Raw genomic sequence first — 26,328 nt, 5'->3', positions numbered from 1 at the left:
GGCTGAAGTCTGTCCCTCCCCCTATTATCTCAAAGTGCAGACTTTTACAAGGGCACAGGTGGTCATCTGGTGTGTTGATTGTTTGGTAATTACTTATGTCTACAAAGCATGTCATTGATATTTATAGGTAATTTGCTGGATTGTGTCATTTTGTAATGCATTTTTATCGCGTTATAATTAGAAAACAAGTCTGTTTTTTTCTGTAATACCATAGACTGTGGAACACTAATGTTGACAGTAACGAGAGATCTCGCGATATCTCCTCCTAGCAACTGGAACGTTTACCCTGGATACCTCAGACTTGGGTCGTTGCAGTTAAGGTGAGAGTTTTTTCTTCTTCATTTTAGCAACATAAAAAACACATTTTATTAAATTTCTCCGTGTTTTACCCAAGCAGTTTTATCATTTCATTGTACGTGTTTAAAATACACTATGGGAACACTGTTCCCGTGTTGTTAAGGTTTGCTACCTTTCCCGATAAGAATCCGAGATCTCAATTAACTAGCTAGCCAGCCTAACGTTAGCTAAAAACAACGGCAGTTGTATAACTTTACAGCAAGAGCAAATCCCACCATGATGATCGTTCGGGGGCGGAAGTGTTGTCAGCAAAATATAAGTTTTTGTAAAGTAAAAGTACTCAATGTAGAGCTAAGATTATAAATATATAGAAATAATATTTTACCAGCTCAATCTCTATTTTGTAAGTGAAGTTCAAGTACCTCAAATTTGTACTTAAAGTATAGTATTTGAGTAAATGTAGAGTGTTACATTTTACCAATGTGTTACTGCAGTTTCTCTCTATTCCTTCACTCCTAGATTACCATTCCTATGCAGTCTCACGATGGAAACCAGCTCTGGCGCCCTGGCCAGTCCCTGTGGAGCCTGGTCGCTGAACATGTTCCTGGGTCAGAGTTGCCAAAGATCCAAGCAGCACTGGGCCACTCCCTGGTTGACATGTACACAGAGGTGCACACTGAGGTGAGATTGTTTTCATGACTGCATTTTTTTCTGGTTTCTTTTGCCAGAATGTAGCTACAGTACATACCACACACATGCTTTCAAGTCAGAAATTTCCTCTTCAGATTCAGCGGGTAAAGCTGGTTTCATCATTCATGTTTTATCCATTCAAAGAATTCAGACAGTGGGTCTGTTTCTGGTAGGATCCCACAAGACTACCACCACACCATCTACAAGAATTTCCTTTTTAGCTCAGTTTCGGGGTGAATTAAGGAATTTGCTCAGTTAAGCATTTCTGACCAAACAATTTATGAACTCCGGTGTTAGGTTGTGTAAGTAGGTTAGTTTGCTTGCATACCTTCATTTATTCCCAGACTCTCTAATAAAAGTGAAATATGGGTCAACTGGCACTGTGCTGCAGTGAAGTCCAAATATGAGCCAGGCAGATAGACATCAATATTTACTCAAGACCAGCTAAATTCTCTGCCCTAAAGCCCCATGCATGGAAAGCACTCAGCTCTGGCAAAATGACCTTACCCAAGAAAGACTTGCGGGTCGACGATGAGAAACTTCCCCAGCTAAGAATGAGTGGGCGGACCTCAATAAATAGGCCAATTCAAGGTCAAGGAAAGTCGAAGTGATGTGAAGTAGAGTAACTCCTTAAGTGTGGTCATAAATCATGAATAGAAATTGGAGAAGAATTAAGAACGATACTGTAATCAGATAAAAAAACAGGCTGTAGCTTACATAGTTGTATATGATGCTGACATGGAGCATGTCCTGACTGTGTTAAAATGAATCTAGGGCTGCAGCTCATAGTTATTTTAACTGTTGATTCCTTTTAACATTTTTCTCAATTAATTGTTTCATCTATAAAATGTCAAAACATAGTGAAAATTGCCCATCGTAAGTTCCAAGAGCCCAAAGTGACATCATCAGATGTCTTGTTTTGTCCAACCAACAATCCAAAATTTGAGGATATTCAATTTACTATACATATACAAAACAGACAAAAGTAGAGAAAATAACTTAAATGATTAAACTATTCTCAATCATTGTGTGTCAATTAACTGATTGGTTGATTAATCAACTAATTCTAAATGAACTTAAAACATTACACTGCATTGAAAATTGCTCAGTGGTTTACCTTAAATCTAAATGTGAGGAAATGCGGCCTAGTCTACTGAGGGAACATTCCTTTCAAGCTGAAAGGAGAGACCATGCCATGTGCACTTAAAGCCAACTCTGTAGCTGTAGATTTCACAAAGAATTCCTCTAATTAGCACTTTCTGTGGGATATCAAACTCTATTTGCTGCTTTCTTTCTCATATACAACCCAGCCGCTTTCCCTCTGTCTGTCTTCTTTGCTTTTCTACGCTCGTACCTTCTGCCATCTTCTATCGTTTCCTCTTTTGTGTGTTCAGTATTGAAATCTCTTCATATGTTAACAGCCTGCAGTCTGGCAACAGGCCAGTCACTGTTTGCAGAAAAACATGTGGACATACATAGTCTGTCTCAGCGCTCTCAAGCCGTGCCATGTAGACTCTGACCACATATCAACATGTAAAAATCACATGTGACAACTACAAAACAGTTTTTTACATGGAAGCGTGCAAGAATCCCTCCTTTTTACACACACAAACGCATGCACACAGGAATGCACACACGCACACACACACACACAGAAAGAGGAAATAGGACCAGTGAGCTTAGTGAGTCAGGGGGTCGGTATAACAGGGTTAAAGAGGATAATCTTCAACTGTTGATAAGACCGCTAGCGACATATACTTTGACCCAATTGTGTATGTGTCTGAGAAAATACAGTAGATGTGTGCGTGTGTGCATACATGTACCCTGTCTGTGACTTTCAGTATTGCTCTGATGTTTTTTCACCTATGATTCATGTATGCAGTGGCTGGCTATGAAGCCCTCAGATGGAAAGAAAGACTCAAGCTAAAAGCTTTAAGAAATTTCCAGGAAAAAAAACAACAAAACAAAGCACAGAGCGCCCTTATTTAACTCTACTAGTGCATGCAGGTTCCCTTCAGTTATTACGTTTACTGAAGGGAGGATCACTTTCTTTTCTCTATTTTTGCTGTCTGAGTCTGCTTATCTCCATCTCTTTCTACTTCTGTTTTTCCTCTCCTCTGTCCCTGTCTGTTTCTCCTTCAGCCATGTAATGAATTCCATCCCTCAGTGAGCCACTGTGAAAAGTAATAGTTGATCTGCAGGCGACTGCTCCATTCCTCAACGCGGCCAGTCCTCCCTCCATCAAGGTCTCCATTGTCTCAGGCGGTTAGATCAGAGGGAACATTAGCCTCTCTTTTCAAGTCTCTCTACAAGGCCAATCTCTCTGTGCCCCTCTACACTCTCTCAAATTTCTCTCTACTCTGAATCAAAATGAGCCCTTTAAGTTAAATGTAGTCTAAAACCCAGTTATATAATTCAACATAATAGCTTCTAGTACGTTTTTTTTAACTGACATGTTTCAACAGCACTCCCTTCAAATAACTCCTCGATGAGATCAACAGTCTCACAGAAAAGGGGGGGAGATCCAGGAACAACTTGTTAGCTAGTGGGCCATGAATCCTGTAACATTAACACCTCGACACCCAAAGACAGACAGAGGAAGCCAGTGTGAGTGAAAAGGGCTGCGTGTGTAATGTATGAGTATGCAACACACTGTGTGAATCGTGGTATGCAACGAGATGTGCACACACTTCAACACACATGCAAAGACCAGAAGCGGTGTGTTTAGTATCCTCCAGTGTATTCCTTTGAAGTGAAGTATTTGACTGCAAATGACAGAAATGATTGGCAGACAACATGTGTGGAGGTGTTAATGGTATCCAGACTTCACTGAGACGCACATGCACACAAACATTCACACACATCTTTTCTTTTTTTGGGACTATTTTTTCTTTGGCTGTTACATTTTGGGTAAATTACGGTGATTTTTCTGTAAAGATGCAGAAAACAAGGTTGGTCAGACCTACTGACAATAGAGGAAGTCAGCTATAAAGACTGAGCTTTTTAGCATTTTTTTTTTGCTTAACAATTCCTTGATCTGCATTGATAATCCTACTGTAGTAAAATTACAAGCTGCCATGTTAACATGGTGTGACATAGTGTAAGCAAGATATGGGTTAACAAAGGTTAAGGTCAAACAGTAATGGATGAGACATAAGTACTGTAAGGCTCACTATTCAGATTTACAGATTTTCACAAAAAATAGTTAGTTGAAAGGATGTTTTATCCAGATTTAATGTCCCTGTGCATCGTTTCCTGTTCCAAGAAGATAATTTTCAATGTTTACAGCAATTTACAGTCAACAAGGTCTTCTTGTGACAAGGACGGCCATGAACATGTTTTCATTAATAGAAAGTGAAGTGAAAAATGGAGATAGTCAGTTACAGTGGAAAACAAAAACAGTTCAACTTCAATGTTTAGATTGCAAGTTGGTGATACATATAATATGTTTGTATCATTGATATATTTTCATCTAATGTAATTTCACAATTTTTAATATTTTAATTATAGCTAGAGCTACAGTGGAATCCTGCACCTACCCACACTACTGTGGACCCATACACAGTATAATTGCTTTTTCAAAGCTTATAGTCATATTTTGGACTCACTGAGACTCGAAAGAATTAAGATAATCCTTCACCGCCTACCCTGAGACATGAAAAGTCCTGCTATCATCCTCAGTCAGAGAGGACCGTCAGGAGAGTCACTGGATGACGGATGTCTGGCTCACTGCTTGCTTGCAGCATATTGCAGGTGGACTGTCCCCTCGGCTTTAAAAGAGGGGTTCACTAAATCAAATTAAAATATTTTCATTTATCAGTACCATCACTTGGTGCAGGATCATAAGCTGTCAGCTGTGAATGTGTCACCTGGACTGACAGCAAAAAGTGTAAAGCACGTCTTGGAAATATCCCGTTAGTATGATACAGGTACCTTATTGTATGTACAATATAAAGCCTTCACTTATCATAATAATACAATTTGCAGATGGAGATGTGGCACAAGATGTGGCAAGAGAGCCAGCAAGGAAACAATCGCAGCAGGACAGGGACCCCGCTCCCACGTCAGCAGGCCTCCCCTCTAGCCGACCCCCCTGCAGTCAAAGAGCTGGTGAGAGCCGAGGTGAAGATGTTACTGCAGAGTCTCAGCAAGAGAGCCAGCAGGGAGGGGAGGTAGGTGTAAGATCTAACACACAAATCTACTCCACTGTGCATTATTAGTGAATAAGTGAAAGGTTGTGTTTTTTGCCTTTGTAAGGATTGGCCAAAAAAAATAATGGTTTGTACAACATGAGAGAACCATTAAAGACACTAAAAAAACTGTACTAGTAATGCTAGTGATAGTAATGGGATATTGTTGAAACAAAACAAATGATATCTTTTTTGTTATTTACTGTCAAATAGGAATGCATGAAGGACAGACTAAAATTATACAAACGCAACAATCCACCACTGGTTATTGGCATAGTAGAGGCATAGAGTATGGTTTTACTACAGTGGTAGCAATCTTAGAAGTACACCACTGCAGATTAACGCTCTCTCAAAAAATAATATTGTTGCACACAATTTGTCAGTCAGTCAACTCTTAGTCACTAGTTGAACTTGATGAATTCAACAAGATAGCAGAAATTTACATTTTCAACATTCTGTATGAATTCAAATTAAAATGTTTGTCAGCTACATGCTTGATAAAGCAGTTTAGTTCTAGATGTATAAACAGCCATTAGAGTCCACATTTGCATGATTTATTTCTCTAATAGTCAATAAATGCAATTTCTCTCTGTGACTTTTTCACAGAGGGTTTTCTTTTCCTGGTCAGCGGTTTAAATTGAGCACAACACTTTGGCTTTTTCACAAGCCAAGACATGGCATAAATAAGTACCGGTAGGTTAAGACCCTGCTTTCACTCTGTGCATAATTTTCCCCCTAACAAAGTGTGCCATAAAATGCTATATTGTGTTCCCACGTCAGTTAAAAATGGGATGGAAAGCAGAGGAACAATGGTTTTTGGCATAGGGATGTTGCAAACTGGTTTGGGAATTGTGGAACAATGGAACATTTATAGGAGGGAGACTTGCATGCATTCCACACCAAATGCCAACAAACACTAGATTTTAAAAGGCCCAGTCGATGCTAGCTTTATTGGATTAAATATATATTTTACCTTAAATGGGAAGCTAAATACTCATCTTAAAATTGTTAAAGAGTTTACAAAAATGCGTAAAACATGTTTATCGAGTTGTTTGTCAGTGAACTGCTAACGGGGAGGACACAATGAAGCTTGGTGTCTGTTTGTAACGAGGCACATTCATCTGGGAGTTAATAAGCTCCTTAAGAGGTCGTAATAAAACTTTCTAATTGCTGTTTGGCTTTTAATTTCTACAGCTAATCTTACAGCTCAGGTCAGTGATGAACTTGTAGCAATTGGCAATTTCATGACATGTATTAAAAATACTCTGAGGAATGTCATAAAAACTGTTGGCAGGATAATATTGGTTAGTAACACTGCCCTACATCCTTACATTACAATTTTAAGGCCTAATTTATGTATCAAAAGGTGTTTGGGAGGAAGTGTGTGGGTGAGAGTATGCGTATGTATGAGCTAGTAACTATCCCAGCAACCAGCTCGCTGCTGCCAGGAATGTTGCCCTCTGTCACCTCTCAGGCTTTGTCGAGGCTTTTTAGGGAAAAGCACAGCATAAGATGGATTGTTCTCCGTTTTGTGACAAACCATTTAGTGCCTGTCAATTTATTGACTTCCTTTGTATTGTGATTGTCTTTTTTTCTGTGTCCTTTTATGTCGTATATATTGTTAAACTATAGGCTGCATGCAACTCTAGTGGTTTAGGTTTTCTTTTCTTTTTATGTGTGTTTGGGCTTATTTTGTGTATGGCATCATCCCCAGTCCTCCGTTAGGAGCCACTAATTTGTGCTATGTTGACCTGTTCTATAAAATCTACATTCATTTTTACCAAATTACTAATTTATGTCAGATGGGTATGTCAGTAGTCACCCAACTGGAATGTTGACCTGATGAAGCCAGAAGATAACCAAAGTCATTCATCCTGAGGAAAACATATATGTATGTGCCAAGTTTTGGGGGCAATCCATCCAATAAATGTAGAAACATTACACTCAAAACAACAAAAGTGAACTTCATGGTGATGCTAGAGGAAAAGCCAGATGATCACCAAAGCCAGTAGAATTCATCCTCTGGGCACCATTAATATATGTACAAAATTGTATGTAAATTCCTCCAATAGTTGTTCAGGTATTTCAGTTTAGACCTAAGTGGTGGAGCGACCAATATTGCCATCCCTTGAGCACAAACAGCATTTTTGTGTTTTTACTTCAATTGAAAAATTTTAAAGAGAATATAAAATATTTCATGCATCTAAAGAAATGTATAAAATGTATAATGTTACTCTGGCGCTTGTTATGACAGCTCAGTTGACAGGGATTTATTTTGAAGTAATCTTACAGGGGTTTCTTTAAAGTCAGGATGGCAGCAAGACCGTTTAAGCTGACAATCCAATATCTATAAGACCACAGGTCTGCCCACAACAGCACCGTGTCTTATTAAAGTGTCACGAGCAAGAACTGAACTGAGACCGGGATGTAAATATCTTACAAAAAGTCCCATTCAGAGGGAGAAATATAGCCCAGTATTATTGGCTGTGTATGAGCACTACCAAAAAAGTATTTGTGCCACACAGACTGTGCCAGCACAACTCGCTTTTTCCCTTTGAAGTGGGCTTCGGTATACTTGTTGAACTTGATGCATGGTACTGTGGACGTGGTTGGGAATGTGTTTCAGGCCTTTGATCCTTCAATTAGGCTAAGTTCCAAGTGTATATCAGCTGAATGGCTTTCAGGAGTAAACCCCAACACACTTCCCGGTAATAATACTTCCACTTAATTGCTCCACAGCCCTCTATTTCTCAATTTAGTTCAATTTAATATGCTTTGTTGGCATGGAAATTGAGAGACCAGCATCTTTCTCTCTATCATACTCATACTCTCATACTCATACTCCCATCCACCTGGAATTGTTTGTGTGTGTGTGTGTGTGTGTGTGTGTGTTGTGTGTGTGTGTGTGTGTGTGTGTGTGTGTGCGTGCGTGCGTGCGTGCGTGCGTGCGTGCGTGCGCGTGGCGTGCGTGCGTGCGTGCGTGCGTGCGTGCGTGATTTTAACCTAATTTACCAGACATATTAGCCAAGGACACCTTCTGTATTTGTATCGAAGGCCCAACTAACTCATTATCTTAAAGCCACATCAACAGGAGGGGCTAAAAATAGTTATCATCCCCATACCAGATTCTTCCTGTGATTTGAACTATTTGAGGGTGTGAAGATGGGTGTGCACATTGTAAAAGTCAACTGATTTATCTTATTGGCCTCGTCCTGTGTGGTCCTGATGCCCTAGCCATCCACCCATTTACACCCACACCTCTGTTTCTTTGTCTAAGTGACTAGATGTGGCTAGAAAAGACACATTTTCCCTCATGGACTATAAAATTATGCAGAACTGACCAGGGTGTCACCGCGCCTGCTGCTTCCTACACCATCTGCTTGTTTCTGTTTTTTTTTTCATCATTTAGATATTGTAAAATGAACCCAGCTCTGATAATAGAGTTATATTAAATGCACATGTTGTACAGCCTTTATGGAACTAAAAGCACCACCAGATCATCCTGCATAAAGCCGGAATGTGACTTCTGATCAGTAATTCAGTCAATCAAGCTTTATCTAATGTATGTTGCAGTTTTCATACACGCTAATGCAACTCAAAGTACGAACATAAACAGTGAAACAACTGGAGACTAAATTCAAAAATAGAAATAATAAAAGTGAAATAATAAATAGATAAAAGGCAATAAATAAATCAAATTAAAATGAAATAATTTTGTTTACGTTAGTTTACTTTAGAGATAACAACACTTTCAGTCTATGTATATTCTTCAAGCACTGCCGAAAACTCATTCATATATAAACTCTGAGAGAAAGTTGCAGATACAGTAAACTGAATTGTGTAAAGAGTCTTTTTTTTATCATGTGCTGTTGTTGCTATAGAGATGGTGAGGAGCTCTTGTTTCGGTACAAACCTGAGACGGTGGACTACGCTCTGAGTCACCTTGACAGCTGTTACAGAAACTGTACAAACCCTGAAAATGCTAACAACATAAGCAGGTAAGTAACACTGGCACAACAGAACTTGAAAAGTTCAGTAAATGTATACAGTGCTTTAAATAATGCATGAAAATCTCTTTTAATCTTCTTTGTGTACTCTTTTCTTCAGACCGAGCTCTCACTGTTCAGTCCAGTCTAATGCTGAAGATGAGATTGAGGCAATGAAAGACAAGTTGAATGTCATTGACATTGACCAGGTGGTGGACCGCCTCAGGTAAGTTGTGTTTCCCAAACTTTATGGCTTGAAACCAGGGTGTGATTTGTGAAAAAAACAGAACCATGCATTAAATCCCCCTTTCAATACCATGGATAGTGCCACTTTGCCAGGCATGCCAAAACACTTATTTATGAACTTCAATAATTAATGGAAAATATCAAAATGAAATAGCACAACGTGGTCTCAATGTAAAAAAACAATGCTTTCAAGCCAGGGAGCGGAGATCTTTTTCCTAAATTTAACTAGTTGTTTTGGTGCCTAAACTTAACTGTCGTCACTGCCGCATGGCACTCACTTTTTCTCTACCGCTGATACGACGGACCTATGTAGCCGGCGTCACGGAGCTCTGTAACGGCTAAACACATCTAGCACCTGCCGCTCTAATTTTATTGTTCTTTCGCACTTTAAGTCTATGTCGACGACAATTCATTTAGGGGATTGCTCCGGTGCCGCTGTAAGACCAGCCAGATGTCCCACACACCTTCTGCTTTCTTTGTGTTGGCATTCTAAACTCCAGTCAGTTTATGAGGACTATGGTTAACTGCTGCTTGGATCTCTGCAGGGAGAATCCAGACAGCTAGCTACACTATCTGTCCAGTCTGAGTTTTCTGTTGCACAACTAAAACAAGTTTTGAACGAGCACGTGTATGTTCCATCAAAACAAATTTCTTCCCGAGGCTATTTTGCAGAGGCGCCGTTATTGCGTCTGGCGCCTAGCGCCGCCCAAGACCAGAGCACGTTTTTCTGCTATCCCGAAATGCTTGTTTTGACTAGCCAGACCTTCTTTCGCAGCGCTGTGGAGGTAGATCTGTCAATGCGAGACTATGGATGGGTCAACCACAGGACTGTAAGCAAATTGCACCCTGCTTGTGACTATAACTGGACCGATACCATATTTTTGATGCTGATACTGATATCCATATTTGGGCATTAAAGAATCAGCTAACGATATATTGGTTAACACGTGACATTAACAACAATCTTGATACGGTTCGGGAATTAATAATCTAAGATGAACATTTGGGAATTTTTAGCACTGTGGAATCTGCAGACACAGAATTCCACATATTGTTCCGCAGATTTTACGCCGATTTTAAACAATTAAAAAAGATTTTCATTCTGCATAACTCTTTTTTTTGTAATCACTTGGTAATTCTTGGGTGGTCCTGAGGTGGATAACCTGCAAGACAACAGAATGTACAGTAAACAACACATGTCTCACTGGTACAATACAAAAAAACATGTCTTGTCTGCACCATCTTAGATTTGTAATACTAACTAGCAGAGACACATCATGCAGATTGTGTACTGTATGTGTGTGTGTTTATTTTTCTTTGTGGTATAGGTTCAGTTCCTCGAAGCTCTACCTTAATTTCCCCTCAATTCTCCTCGGTGGCTTCTGTCGCTGCCCTCCCTCCTTCACACTCCATCCCTCCTTTCCTTCCTCCAACCCTCACTTTGAGGCCCACGGGGCAACACAGTCACTGGGGCTACCTTGAAAGAGAGCCTCCCCCCCTCCCTATCTGTCTCTCTCTTTCTCTCCCTCTCTTTCCCATTTCCTGACTTGATCAGAACAAAAGGCCCCATTGTCAGAAAATGGATCCCAGAGCAGGCAGAAGTTTCTTTTTCATTTGAAAGAAGTTTATAATAAAGTCTACTATGGTTATGTAACCAGAGAAGGAGAAAGTGTCTGGGGAGAGAGGGAAGCAAAGGAAAAATAGGACACTGTTTCCTCAGTATCATTATGAGAACTGTAGAGAATAAACTATGAGCATACACCAAGTGCACCCATTCCGTTGTCACTGCCTTAGTTGTGTGATTGTGTTGCACCCTTTTGCTTATCAATCTATCACTGTGCGCCTTTCCAACATTTTGAAAATGTTATATAGTGTATGCTTGTCACAGATTCAACCACTGCACGAACCTATAACATATAACACTTTGCAGTATTCACATGCTACTGTTTGAGTTGATCACACTCATAAAATTAGGATATAATTTCAATAAATTGGTATTAAATATATGAAGCATTTCTACTGCATTTAACAAACCACAGCCATTGTGAAAATAAGTCTCAGCTTTTATCTTAGGTGTTTGGCTGCGTGCGCGTGTTTTGACTGTTAAGTGCACAGTTTCCACTTTGACCTAGATTTTACGAAATTTTTAATGAAAAACTACTGTAGTACTGAAGATAAAAATCAAGGCTGTCTGTCATCTATCTATTTATCTATCTATCTGTTGGTCTGTCTGTCTATATATATATATATATATCTATACATCTATCTATCTATCTATCTATCTGTCTGTATATCTATCTATTTATCTGTCTGTCTGTCGGTCTGTCTGTCTATATATCTATCTATCTATCTATCCATACATCTATCTATTTATCTATCTATTTATCTATTTATCTATTTATCTATCTTTCTGTCTGTCTGTCTGTCTGTCTGTCTGTCTGTCTGTCTGTCTGTCTGTCTGTCTATCTGTCTGTCTATCTATCTATCTATCTATCTATCTAGGTCTATCCTAATGGAGGAATGTGAAGCATTGAACAGGCTGGTGAAGCATTTCAAGGTAAGAAAAACAGGATGAAAAACCGCCAACTACCAAATTCTTTTTTTCAGCTTCCAGCGCAATACTGATCCAAATCCTGCAATTATGTATGGGGAACCAGGCCAAAACCTTAATTTCTATATTGATACAGCTGTGAATGGATTTTACATTTCAGAATGTATACAATATAACCTTGTAAGCATCCTGAGTTATGATGCTATGCTGAACAAACAGTAAATCTGGACATCCTATTCGTATTATCTAAAGTATATATATATAGTACAGGCCAAAAGTTTCTCATTCAATGAGTTTCCTTTATTTTCATTACTATTTACATTGTAGATTCTCACTGAAGGCAACAAAACTATGAATGAACACATATGGAATTATGTACTTAACAAAAAAGTGTGAAATAACTGAAAACATGTCTTATATTCTAGTTTCTTCAAAGTAGCCACCCTTTGCTCTGATTACTGCTTTGCACACTATTGGCATTCTCTTGATGAGCTTCAAGAGGTAGTCACCTGAAATGGTTTCCCAACAGTCTTGAAGGAGTTCCCAGAGATGCTTAGCATTTGTTGGCCCTTTTGCCTTCACTCTGCGTTCCAGCTCACCTCAAACCATCTTGATTGGGTTCGGGTCCGGTGACTGTGGAGGCCAGGTCATCTGGCGCAGCACTCCATCACTCTCCTTCTTGGTCAAATAGCCCTTACACAGCCTGGAGGTGTGTTTGGGGTCATTGGTCATTGGTCAAAATAAATTATGGTCCAACTAAACGCAAACCGGATGGGATGGCATGTCGCTGCAGGATGCTGTGGTAGCCATGCTGGTTCAGTATACCTTCATTTTTGAATAAATCCCCAACAGTGTCACCAGCAAAGCACCCCCACACCATCACACCTCCTCCTCCATGCTTCACGGTGGGAACCAGGCATGTAGAATCCATCTGTTCACCTTTTCTGTGTCGCACAAAGACACGGCAGTTGGAACCAAAGATCTCAAATTTGGACTCATCAGACCAAAGCACAGATTTCCACTGGTCTAATGTCCATTCCTTGTGTTTCTTGGTCCAAACAAATCTCTTCTGCTTGTTGCCTCTCCTTAGCAGTGGTTTCCTAGCAGCTACTTGACCATGAAGGCCTGATTTGCGCAGTCTCCTCTTAACAGTTGTTCCAGAGATGTGTCTGCTGCTAGAACTCTGTGTGGCATTCATCTGGTCTCTAATCTGAGCTGCTGTTAACTTACAATTTCTGAGGCTGTTGACTCGGATGAACTTATCCTCAGCAGCAGAGGTGACTCTTGGTCTTCCTTTCCTGGGGCGGTCCTCATGTGAGCCAGTTTTGTTGTAGCGCTTGATAGTTTTTGCGACTGCACTTGGGGACACATTCAAAGTTTTCGCAATATTCTGGACTGACTGACCTTCATTTGTTACACTTGTTTCTCTTTACTTAGCTGATTGGTTCTTGCCATAATATGAATTCTAACAGTTGTCCAGTAGGGCTGTCGGCTGTGTATCAACCTGACTTCTGCGTAACACAACTGATGGTCCCAACCCCATTAATAAGGGAAAAAATTCCACTAATTAACCCTGACCAGGCACACCTGTTAAGTGAAAACCATTTCAGGTGACTACCTCATGAAGCTCATTGAGAGAACATCAAGGGTTTGCAGCGCTATCAAAAAAGCAAAGGGTGGCTACTTTGAGGAATCTAAAATATAAGCATCTCTGGGAACTCCTTCAAGACTGTTGGGAAACCATTTCAGGTGACTACCTCTTGAAGCTCATCAAGAGAATGCCAATAGTGTGCAAAGCAGTAATCAGAGCAAAGGGTGGCTACATTGAAGAAACTAGAATATAAGACATGTTTTCAGTTATTTCACACTTTTTTGTTAAGTACATAATTCCATATGTGTTCATTCATAGTTTTGATGCCTTCAGTGAGAATCTACAATGTAAATAGTCATGAAAATAAACTTTTGGCCTGTACTGTATATATAGTAGAAGTTTTCTTCAGGCGTAATTCTACCTAACTGATTTTTCCCTTAAATTTCCCTAAAGCTTTTTTACAAAAAGAAAAAAACACAATATTAAATACTGTTCTTGATCTAGTTAGCTAAATACTCTTGCTTGTTCTTTTGTTCATTGCAACTGTGACATTACACCAAAAAGAAATACGCTAGCTGTCTTGTGCATCATTTTGGAAACATTTCCCCAAACCTAGCCTGAGTTACAGTATTTGGTTTCTGTGACATTTTACTACAATGCAAAATTTTATTTTTAAGATTTTAACAAAGTTTTACCGGGCAACATGATGTCCAGTTGTTTGATGCAATTTGCACAATGCTTGGTTAATACATAACTTTAAAATTGTCTATTCTACACTATGCTGATTATTTCCATTCAAAAAGACACTGACTTCCTCGACCAGGGACACACTTTTTCCCAAAACAAGTAAAGTTTAAATTCCTTTTGGACTCCCTCGGGTAGATCTGCTAACTCTGTATTGGCACCAAAACCCTGCTACGGTTTTCATCTACATAAAACACACACACATAAGCACACAAACTCGCACGCACACGTAGGAAACCTGCGAGGGCTCAGTCTAAGCTTGTTTTTTCCATCTGTCTGGCCAAGAGCTTTGCGGTGCTGAGTAAGATCGATCTCTTTCCAATCACTCAAATGACTTAATACATACAGTACATTCAGAGACATTTACACACACACACGCACACACACACACATTAACAAAGAAACACATGCATGCCATACAATCTGGCTGCACTGTCATGCTTGCTTGGCATAATGAGAGAACCAGAGTGAGTTAGTTATTGGCCAGATGTAGGACTTCTCTGCAGAGCAGATGTGGAAGTTATCTCTCTGTACATCTCTCTGTACCCTCTATGTGTGTGTTACATGTAATGTATGTGTGTGTCTGCCTGGAAGTGTTACATTGTGTGTAACAAAATTGGAAAAGTGTATAGAGGAAAAAATAACTGACAATAGTCTCTCAGAGGGGTTTCAGATGTTTGTTAAGAACATATCATATCATTGTACTTGGTGCATGAAGACCGATTCAAATGTTGCTCTGTCAACATCCCATTGCAAAGATAAACCAAACAGCACAGGGGTTGTCTGTGGAAAACCTCATCAGGCATTTTCACTATAAAAAAAAACTAACTGGGTGTTGGAGAGTGAGGAGAGGACAATTATTAGAGTAACCTTTCCTGACCCAAGGTGTGTTGTTCCAGTGTTAAAGACTTAAGGGTGTGAAGCTAATTGTACAGAGACTTTTGGTCGTCATGAGGCTTTAACTGTAAAGGCAGTTAAACATCTTTCTCGAAATTATCCTGCGATAAAACAGAAATGTGGAACATTCACTGCAAATAAATTGTCTCCTCAAGCGAAGGGTTTCTATCTGGTGCGTGAACAGGTGCGATGAACCCGTGGCTCAGGTGGCGCTGTGCTCTTATGGCATGAGCTTATTGTGCATTCCCTTTATTTGCTGCAGCGGTGGATGATGTTGATGCCGTGCCGTGCAAGGCATCACTGCCTCATTGGCTATGATAACTCATAAATCCTTGAAAGGAAGTACACTGTAGTCAGCCATTAGTATCTTCTGTGTGAGTTTTATTTTTTACTGTGACACAAATCTTTAGAAAGTCTTATTATCTGTTAATATTATACGTCTAGTATCTACTATTGAGGAGGCTTAACATTGGAAGTAGTGAAACTTAAAGTCATGGCTAGCAGTTCTCACCTTTTCTAACTATTGACCTATTGAAGTTTAATCTAGTATTTTCCTGCCACAGGCAAAGAAGAGGTGAATGAGACAGAAACACACTTTTTAAGTTTAAATTATATAGGCTGAAAAAGATATCTACACTATTCTTTCAGTCTCTAATTCACTGCTTCAAATTCTAAGTATGTAAATGTGCTTGATGGAGAAAAGGAATTTGGATTTTGATCCAAATTGGAGGATTTTACCCAATGCTAAGCAGGAAAACATTTAGACTTTCCAACTCTAATCACATTTTTCATATTTGTTAACATCTGTTTTGTTTAATTCAAGGACCTGTAATAATTAGCTATGTCGGTTTCAGTTTTTGTGAGGAAAATATGTTAAATGTCCACAAATGTCTTTTGACAGTGTTTGGCAGTAAGCTGTGCCATGCATTGTTTTAAGTCAAGATCCTGTAAGTGTCCGGCTTAAGGACTGTCATGGCTTTCTCATCACCATCACGTTTGACGCAGCTGAGATTGCTATTGATTTACTGTTATTCCATGCAGTTAAATTATATAACGGCTATTAAATGGAGCCAAATCAGGCGTTTAGAGGCTTAATATGGTATGATCGAATCATTAATTTGTCGTAAACACAACTGTAATGACCCATTTTCTCTTAGCAGGAGGGAGGCTCATATAACGACTTTGTCTGCACTATTGGCTGCACTGTTACTGCGGCCAGAAGACTCATCTCTGTTATCTAATGTGTTTGGAATCTATGTTCTTCTTAACATATATAATATGGTGCTGAAGATGTCACTGTTTTCCTTGCACTGTTGGTGCTCTGTAAATTGAAGTAGCCTTTTCTGTTGCTTTTGTTAATAATAGTGCAGATGGGGGCGGCCCATAGCTCACCCAGTAAGCGCGTTCGCCCCAGGCTAATTCCTGCAGCGGCCCGGGTTCGAATCTGACCTGTGGCCCTTTGCTGCGTGTCATCCCCATCTCTCTCCCCCTTTCATGTCTATCCACTGTCACTGTAATAAAGGGAAAAATAATCTTAAAAAAAAATAATAATAATAATAGTGCAGATGATGTGGGTTTAGACCTTCAAGGCTTCATGTGTGCTTTCATAGCCACTTCAGGCTCAGCCATAGCTCAGACACTGTCTGTAAGGGATAGGTGGTAGTAATAATAATATTATTATCAGCTGTGCTGTGTCAGTGCATGAGCGCCGCAATGTTCCTCATGCTGTGACGTTTGCTGTGGGTGAGGAATCTGTCACTAGACTCAGAAGGGATGGTCTGGTTTTGGTGGTCTAAACTGGGCAAAGGTGGCCTGGTGGTGGTCAAGGTGATAAATAAGAATACTGACTGGTCACACAAGAGAGACATGTGGTCAAAATGTAACCTGTTCACCATTAAACCAGTATCAGCAGTCAGAGCATGACCTGCATACGCTGATGCTACTGAATAAAACATCTCAACTGGAAAGAGGTGGATTTTCTGTCAGGATATTGAAGGTTTTTGCTGGTAGACCAGCTAGATCAAGCTTGGCCAGCATGGTTCCAGTATACAGCAGAACAGATGGCAGCCATCATTAGCTGGTTTCAGCTGGATTTTGTAGCAGGAACGGTGACCATTGTTCTCCTGTTTCTGGTTCTGCATCAGCTGAGGGAGAGATTGTGTATGTTGGCTGTGCATATGTGGCTTTGGGTTCTAGAGATTCATGTATGAGAATAATGACAGTAACAGCTTTTCCTAAAATATCAGCAAGTCAGCGCCATGGTAATGGGTTCAAATCCCACACGGACCACAAAGCCTATTTTCAGAGAGTGTGTGTTTGTGCTTTACGGTTGTGTGGATTTCAGTCACTTCACTGTCAGAGACACCAGACATACTTTGTCTGCAGCTCTGAAAGACAATACTGGGAGGTTTGGGTTTGTTTTTACTGTCAGTCTCCAGGCCTGTGGGTACGTTTGTCTGCTGGTGAGTGTGTATGTGTGTGAGTGTTAGTGCAATCGACACTTTTCATTAGTGTTTGTGTGCTGTTGTAAAATGAGGAGATGAGGCTGCCAGTCACTCATAACAAACACATGAAGACACACTTTTCAATCAGGTCTTTGGTTTTACAATCTATGGACATTTACACACACACACACACACACACACACACACACACACACACACACACACACACACACACACACACACACACACACACACACACACACACACACACACACACCTATGGTTTTCGCTTTGGATATTTGAGGCCAAATTATAATGGAAGACTGCTGCTCAATCGTTTACTGGGCACACACACACACACACACACACACACACACACACACACACACACACACACACACACCCCTCTTTCTCCCTCTGTTATTTTTGTTCCTTTGCTATTTCCAAAGGCTCATGCTTTCTTGAACATGTTTAATACATTTACCTCCCATTTTTCCACGTCTACTACTGTCACTAGAAGCTGAATGTGTCCTAGTTTGTGCCGTGGCATTATGTTAAGTACATTCAAACTGCATGATTAAACATAAGCGCTACTTCTTTCTACTGCATTCTGTGTCTTGTGTTCCTTGCAGGGAAATATAAAACACAAGTGTCGGAGTCAATGGGAATTTCATCAATCAGAACCTACACTTGCAGGTGAGTCCATATACCAACATGTTGGTGTTTTGCTACCATCTGGTGGCACATTATTGTTTAACACATGTGTGAGGACAGTTCTCTTTATCACTTATGTCCCATTGAATCTGTAGCCCAATGAATACATTTACAGATGAAATGAGAATGCTAAAGATTTTACACACCCTCAAATAGCTGGTAATACTCATTCTGTAGCATATTTATGAATGAAAAAGCGATTGAGGACTCCAGCCAAATCCATTTACTCTGGGACAAATGACAGTGAAATTAATCGGAGTACTCTTCAGAGCAGTAAAAAAGCAATAGCATTCATTTTCAGAACTCAATAATGAGTACTTGCTTTTTTTCATATGCACTAGGTGATTGTTATCTTTTGATGGTTTTCTGTACTTGCGTATCTGACAGTGTGTTTCAGTATTTGCAGTCTTTTTTTCAAATCTCAATACTGTTGCATTTGTGCATGTGCAGATTTGAAAGAGCTAAGAGGAGCTATACAAATGGACTTGGATCTTTACCCCTCTTCGCTTGCTGCTTTACCTTCAGCTTCCTCCCCTCTCCCTTTGAATCAATTGAAAAACAGGTTAGTATGTTTTTCTGTTACGACCCCCAGAAAGGCTTTGTTTTTAAGAGGGCCATAATGAATACAAATAAAATCAAAAGGGAATGACAGGACAAAATGTATATTTAAATAATATGTGCCTTCTCATTCCATTCAAGCTTTCTCGATGTATGCACAGTGTTGTTTTTTATGTATAAAACAAACTATTTTAAAGGTCCCATGACATGGTGCTCTTTGGATGCTTTTATATAGACCTTAGTGGTCCGCTAATACGGTTTCTGATGTCTCTTTCCCGAAATTCAGCCTTGGTGTAGTCCCACAATGAGCTTTCCTTAGTATGTGCCATTTCTGTGTCTGTAGCTGTTGAGGAGGAGAGGGAGGGGGGGGGGGGCAAGGTGGAGGGTGTGGCCTTGATCAACTGCCACTTTGCTCGTTTGAAAGCCATGATGTCTCTCTCTCACGGGTAGGCCAAATTCTCTGGGCGGGCAAAACAGAGAAAGGGGAGGTAACCTTTCTCCTTATGACCTCATAAGGAGGAGATTCCAGATCGGCCCATCTGAGCTTTCATTTTCTCAAAGGCAGAGCAGGATACCCAGGGCTCGGTTTACACCTATCACCATTTCTAGCCACTGATGGACCATAGGCAGGCTGGGGGAACGCACATTAATGTTAAAAAACCTCATAAAGTAAAATTTTCATGCCATGGGACCTTTAAAGTGATGGTTCGGAGTAATTTACCCTAGGGTCCTTTGCACCATGACCTCGAGCCAAACACCCCCCCAGAAGTTTTTTTCACCTGGGTCTAACATTGGGCGAGTTAGCGTAGAGTAGCGTTAGCCGCTGAATAGCTTAGCGCAGGGGCTAATGGACCCACGTTTGTATCTGCAAATGACCCCACTAATAATGCCCGAAAATGATACCAAAGGTCTACACTAGTACAAATAGGTTATGCACTCATAAAACGATGGATTGGAAAGTTTGTAGAGTACACCAGAAGTTTATGAACACTTGCCTGCTCTCTTCGCTCTCTGTTGCTGCTGCTGCTGCTACCTGCAGTTAGGCAAGTGCTTAGGGCTGTCTACAAATTACTACACCGAAAGAGATACAACAAAAATATGTATTAATTTAATGATTAAATAAGGTAATGTCTCCAAACTTACCTCAATTATTACTTGTCTCCTGCTAGTTATATTACAGCACTTACTTTAAAAAATAAGTTAAATAAAAAATATATTTTGTTGCATCTCTTTTCGGTGTTGTAATTTGTAGACGTCCCTAAGCACTCGTCTCACAGCAGCAACAACAACAGCAGAGAGCAGAAGCCAGCAGGCAAGTGTTATTTACATAAACTTCTGGTGTACTTACAAACTTTCCAATCCATCGTTTTATGAGAGCATAACCTATATATACTAGTGTAGACCTTTGGTATCATTTCGGGCATTATTAGTAGGGTCATTTAAGAGATACAAACGTGGGTCCATTAGCCCTGCGCTAAGCTTTTCAGCGGCTAACGCTACTCTACGCTAACTCGCCCAATGTTAGACCCAGGTGAAAAAAGCTTCTGGGGGGGTGTTTGGCTCGAGGTCATGGTGCAAAGGACCCCTAGGGTGAATTACTCCGAACCAACTGTCCTTTTCGTTGTCTTAATGCAAGAAAATGTTTCTCGATCTGATTCCCATTCTGATTCATTTCTCCCAGACTGTCAGCGGGACAAAGGGTTTCTGATGAGACTCTGCGATCTTTAAGCGCTACATCAGCCCTAAGACCACATCCACCTCCTCCTCTGTGCCATACTAAACCTAGGCCACCGCTCGGGGGTCCTCCTAACAAGCCATCTGCATCAGTTAAACTCGTTAACAGTTCATCACTGTCTAGGACTCATGGACACCATAGAAGCACATTAGCCTCCACTGGAGCTAGGAAAACACAAACACCTATCTGCAGCAGGATCGTCACTTCTGGGCAAGCAAACAACCATGTCCTCACTTCAATCCCAGGGCCTGGCAGTGACCAGATGACGGTTAAAACCGTACACCATGACAATCTTTCCTCAGAGCAAGATGGTGGTGGTCTCCACTGCATGACCCCGACTTCTAGTCCAAGTTTTCAAATAAAACCTCCAAGAAAGTCACGCATCCATGAAACCCATTTGTCATCCCATCGCAGTGTTCACAACCTGAGCAGAAAGTGTGATTTGTCACCACAGATGAAGAGAAATGGCAGCCCGGCCTGGAGGTCAAGAAACATCAATACTACTCCCTCAATCCCTAACTTGGATGCAGGCAGTAACAGCAGCGATGCTGACCATCCTGTGTCAAAGACTGGGAAATCAAAGACACAAAATGAGCGACAGAATAGTACCTGTGGAGGTAGTTTAGTGTCAACAACAGTGCAGACATATAATGACAGAAGGAAGAGTACTTCTGAGAGGTTTCAGTCTGAAACTGGGAGCTCTCCTGCACATACTGGCAGTAGGAACAGCAACAATGGAATGGATAGAAGTAAAAATGGTCATCTTGGTAAAGATGTCATCCAACAGCAAAGCTTAGTAGCCACATGCACCCATCCAGCGTCGATACGGATAAATGGACAATTCTTTACTTCCCACAAAAGACCATTTGAGGGCACCACAAGTCAGCAAATCAGCGAGTTTTACCAGCCAGTCCCTCCTGCAATGTCAACTTGAAGTCAGCCACAGACCAGAGCAGAAGGATAGTCTGGTAGTTAGTGCCATTGACCTGTTGCATTAAGAAAAAAAAGGAAGAAAAATAAATATAGTATGTTGCAGCAAGAATTCAAGAGAGGTTTGGTATTGTAGTAGATAAGATGGCAAACTATTGAACATACTTTATCTACATAGTGATTAGACCTCTCATAATCACTATTATATTTGGAGCATGATTACTTAACAGTTGCATAAATTGTTTTGCTCTGGAATAATTTTACAGCTATATCTTTTTTTTCTCCCATAAAGCTTCAATAAAACATAACTTGAACTCTGGTATCTACATACATGGAAAATGAGTGCTTGAAATTTTGCAGTGTCTAAATATTTGATAGGAAAATGTGTGTTGTTAAGAGCCCTGCTTTCATTAAAATCACAAATAATACTCTCTTGTAAACTTTATCTATTTTTATCATTTTCTATTTAAAATTTGTATAACACATTTATACTTAAAAGTATAAATGAAATAATTTGCAGTATTTTCATAAAATAGTAACAGAACACGCACCTGACATGCCAAATCATGGCTGTATGGCATTTAGTAAAAAACAAGCACACAGCACAGGGTTCTACTACTATTTCTACTACTACTACTACTACTACTACTACTACTACTACTACTACTACAGGTATCCTACTTAACCATCCTAGATGATAATGGACAAGCTGACCAACAGATTTACAAACATTTTGGTAGGCTACTGCGTTTAGTAACAATTTTAGTAGTTTCGTTTTTCTCCAAGCCACATCCTCCATTGAATAGAAACTGAATCTAAACAACCGTCCGTGTCCCGTGATCTCTGATACAGTTAAAGGTAGGCTACGATTATTCCCTTAATGTTTTTCTTTTAGAAATTGAGTAGAATTGACTAGGCCTATATTGCAGTTTATTGTAACAACTGAATATGTGTATTTTCTCCAAGTGATCCTAATTTATTGAATTTGCTGAGCTGTCTTTCTGATGTTGTTGTTGTTACTCCAAGACAAATGGCGTATACTGTTGGTGTTTCTTCGGGCTCTAACGGGGACAACATTCTAAGTAGAATAAGAATTGTGTCACAGTTTTTTATACACACATATATCTCACATACATAAAAATCACTCACAGAAATTTAAAGAGTTAAAGGTTTTACCCCTCTAACAAAGTTATTTTTTTTTATTTAGACTTTCTTTTCTTGCTGAAGGAATATGGCAACAAATGGCTCAACGTTCAACACAACCACAGATGATTACTACGATTACTACGATTACAATTATCAAGAGGAAATGTGCAACACAAAAGGCGTCAACCAGTTTGCAGCGGTCTTCACTCCAGTTTTCTTCTCCATTGTGATCATCCTCAGTCTGTTGGGCAACATCCTGGTCATTGTGATTCTGGCCAAGTATGAGAATCTCAAATCCCTCATCAACGCTTTCATCCTGAACTTGGCTGTATCGGATCTCTTCTTCACCACAGGTCTGCCCTTCTGGGCCTACTCTCACATGTATGGATGGACTTTAAGGGAACATGCATGCAAAATAGTCAGCTTTGTCTTCTACATTGGCTACTACAGCAGCGGTATCCTCCTTATCCTGATGACTGCTCACTGTTATGTAGCTGTCATGAATCCTCTATCTAACATTGTGTCCACCACAGGCTCCTACAGTGTTGTAGCATGTGTGATCATTTGGGCAGTGAGTATATTGGTCGCCAGTCCAGCCTTCATCTTCACCAAAGTTGAGCAGAATCACTGTGTAATTGCAAATTCTTACTGGAGCTTATGGGGAATCTACCAGCAAAATATTCTCTTCATAGTGAGTTCAGTGGTGTTCATGTTTTGCTATTCTCAGATCATGTGCAGGTTGCTGCGTCCAACTGCCCAAAGAAGAAAGAACAAAACTTTAAAACTCATTTTTACTCTCATGGTTGTTTTCTTCGTGGGCTGGGCGCCTTACAATATAGTGCTATTTCAAAAGTCATTGTATTTCTGGCCCCAACCACCTGCTGACTCAGAGACTGTGGCTGAAATGTGTAAAACATCAGAACGACTGGATTACGCCTTTTACATTAGCCAACTTTTTGCCTTTTCACACTGCTGCCTCAACCCTGTATTTTATGTTTTTATGTGTAGAGTTTGGTCACCAATCTGGGGGTCAAGACCCCTCCAAACAGTCACCAGATGAATTTAAACGGTCACTAAATAACTGATGAGACAGGGAGGGGGTATAGAAGTTCTGCTACACACATTTACTGTATGTAGTTTTTTTTTTGTTTGTTTGTTTTTTGTTTTTCTTGTGAAAAGTGTTTCTTGTGTACTCATAGTTTCTGCTTCCATGGTCTCTAACAAATATACAACCACTTTAGAGAAAACCAATCACTCTGGTGGAATTGCTCACAACTCTCTAGAGCTTTATTTTAAGGGTTCACAACCAAACAAAGGTTGGGAATCATTGGTCTAAAGCACTGCTTCTTAATCTTTTAAATTTCTGACCCTTTGTAGCAAAGCAATGCTAGTCACAATCCCTGGTATCCGCAGGTTGCATATGTTTGAGATGTGGACAATTCAACCAAAATGTGATGTTCCTTCTCAGGTTGTTTCATTTCTTGTTGAGGCCTGAAAAGTTAGACTCACAAGAAGAAGAAAAACATTTAAGAGAAGACAGAAAATACACAGAACAAAACAATGTATTTTTTTATTATTTTCTAACTTTTGAATCACTCATAACCCAATGCATTTATGTATCTTGTTAGCCCTAGAACAGTGTTTCTCAAATGGGGGTATGTGTACCCCTAGGGGTACTTTGGAGGACTGCAGGGGATACGTGACATTTTTTGCAAAATGTTTTTCAGTTACAAGGCTGTAGTTACTTATACTGTCATTTTCTTCGCTTTTTTCAAAGTTTTTGTCCCTGCTTTTGAAGGTTTTGTGTCACTAGTTTTGACCTATTCTTGCTTTTCTTCTGTCTTTATAATAAGTTTGTCGCTTATTTGAATTTTTTGTCACTTTTGTCGCACTAGTGTTGCCTTTCTACTGTTTGTTTTTTTCAAAGTTTGTATTACTATTTTCGACCTATTCTTGCTTTACTTCCTTCTATCGTCTTTTCCCAAGGTTTTGTTTAAAAAAATAAAAAAAATCAGCATTTAAATGTTGCAGTTGTTTAGTAAATCTATCGCTGACATCGCTGTATTGTTCCTCTTTATATATAGTTGTTGTTTTTTTTTCTACCAAAAACTATTTGCGCTGGTTAGGGGGTACATGGCTTAAAAAACTGTTCAAAGGGGGTACATTATTAATATAAGCTTGAGAACCCCTGCTCTAGAGGTACCAATCCCCAAGTTGGAAACCACTGGTCTAGCAAGTCAGATGAGCAGTGTTGGTACACTTTCAAACACAAACTAGATAATCTTGATAAACTCCAAACAACACTTGTATGGTATATGAGACCATACCTGCAGCAGGTATTCTACTTTATAGAAGAACTTGTGCAGGTAGGAGCTGTCATCAGTTACGGGTTCACCACACTCGTGTTCTTTACTCAACTCTGACACAGCATCTAAACAAGACAGTAACAGCTTTGTTAACACATACACAAATATCAAGTTATGGTCTTGTGTTCACACAAAGGGCAAAACATTTTAAGAATCTGCAAACTGTTTTTTGCTTACACAACAATTTTTTGCGAAATGTCTACCAGTTATAGATCTTCAGGCACAAAACATTTCCTGGGCCTGGCAGTGACCAGATGACGGTTAAAACCATACACCATGACAATCTTTCCTCAGAGCGAGATACTGGTTGTCTCCACTGCATGACCCCGACTTCTAGTCCAAGTTTTCCAATAAAACCTCCAAGAAAGTTACGCATCCATGAAACCCATTTGTCATCCCATCGCAGTGTTCACAGCCTGACCAGAAAGTGTGATTTGTCACCACAGATGAAGAGAAATGGCAGCCTGGAGGTCAAGAAACATCAATACTACTCCCTCAACCCCTAACTTGGATGCAGGCAGTAACAGCAGCAATGCTGACCATCCTGTGTCAACGACGAAATCAAAGACACAAAATGACAGAAGGAAGAGTACTTCTGAGAGGTTTCAGTCTGAAACTGGGAGCTCTCCTGCACATACTGGCAGTAGGAACAGCAACAATGGAATGGATAGAAGTAAAAATGGTCATCTTGGTAAAGACGTCATCCAACAGCAAAGCTTAGTAGCCACATGCACCCATCCAGCGTCGATACGGATAAATGGACAATTCTTTACTAATTCTTTACAAAAGACCATTTGAGGGCACCACAAGTCAGCAAATCAGCGAGTTTTACCAGCCAGTCCCTCCTGCAATGTCAACTGGAAGTCAGCCACAGACCAGAGCAGAAGGATAGTCTGGTAGTTAGTGCCACTGACCTGTTGCATTAAGAAAAAAAAGGGAAGAAAAATAAATATAGTATGTTGCAGCAAGAATTCAAGAGAGGTTTGGTATTGTAGTAGATAAGATGGCAAACTATTGAACATACTTTATCTACATAGTGATTAGACCTCTCATAATCACTATTATATTTGGGAGCATGATTACTTAACAGTTGCATAAATTGTTTTACAGCTATATCTTTTTTTTCTCCCATAAAGCTTCAATTAAACATAACTTGAACTCTGGTATCTACATACATGGAAAATGAGTGCTTGAAATTTTGCAGTGTCTAAATATTTGATAGGAAAATGCATGTTGTTAAGAG

The 26,328-nt window shown here is 39.9% G+C and overlaps 2 protein-coding genes across 4 annotated transcripts; both read left to right on the top strand.

Moving 5' to 3' along the window:
- Positions 1-13: 13 nt before the first annotated feature.
- ccdc24 (coiled-coil domain containing 24) lies at positions 14-26,150 on the top strand. Of its 3 annotated transcripts, none has more exons than XM_039814789.1 (10): positions 14-69; positions 270-320; positions 817-978; positions 4,975-5,159; positions 9,059-9,175; positions 9,285-9,389; positions 11,912-11,966; positions 18,269-18,332; positions 18,801-18,912; positions 20,590-21,982. In XM_039814789.1, exons 3-10 carry the CDS (start codon positions 829-831, stop codon positions 21,575-21,577), a joined length of 1,776 nt encoding a protein of 591 aa, XP_039670723.1. In that variant the 5' UTR covers positions 14-69; positions 270-320; positions 817-828; the 3' UTR covers positions 21,578-21,982. The 3 variants fall into 3 exon arrangements, with proteins under 3 accessions (XP_039670723.1, XP_039670725.1, XP_039670724.1); XM_039814791.1 differs by adding an exon at positions 25,660-26,150 and having other exon boundaries at positions 49-320; positions 20,590-21,293; XM_039814790.1 differs by lacking the exon at positions 14-69 and adding an exon at positions 77-127.
- Positions 22,194-24,742, top strand: LOC120567781 (chemokine XC receptor 1-like). Its single transcript, XM_039814822.1, has 2 exons — positions 22,194-22,431; positions 22,781-24,742. Exon 2 carries the CDS (start codon positions 22,805-22,807, stop codon positions 23,777-23,779), a length of 975 nt encoding a protein of 324 aa, XP_039670756.1. The 5' UTR covers positions 22,194-22,431; positions 22,781-22,804; the 3' UTR covers positions 23,780-24,742.
- Positions 26,151-26,328: the final 178 nt, after the last annotated feature.

This window comes from Perca fluviatilis, chromosome 11 (genome assembly GCF_010015445.1).
Source record: "Perca fluviatilis chromosome 11, GENO_Pfluv_1.0, whole genome shotgun sequence".
In the NCBI taxonomy this organism is placed as follows: domain Eukaryota; kingdom Metazoa; phylum Chordata; class Actinopteri; order Perciformes; family Percidae; genus Perca; species Perca fluviatilis.
Note: the sequence above shows the minus strand (reverse complement) of the source record. Positions and strands in the feature narration are given on the sequence as shown.

Excerpts from the sequence above, each read along its gene's own strand:
- ccdc24 (XM_039814789.1), top strand. The coding sequence starts at position 829 with ATGCAGTCTCACGATGGAAACCAGCTCTGGCGCCCTGGCCAGTCCCTG. Across the intron at positions 9,390-11,911 it reads CAGGTGGTGGACCGCCTCAG|GTCTATCCTAATGGAGGAAT; the intron begins GTAAGTTGTGTT and ends CTATCTATCTAG. Across the intron at positions 11,967-18,268 it reads GGCTGGTGAAGCATTTCAAG|GGAAATATAAAACACAAGTG; the intron begins GTAAGAAAAACA and ends TGTTCCTTGCAG.
- LOC120567781 (XM_039814822.1), top strand. The coding sequence starts at position 22,805 with ATGGCAACAAATGGCTCAACGTTCAACACAACCACAGATGATTACTAC.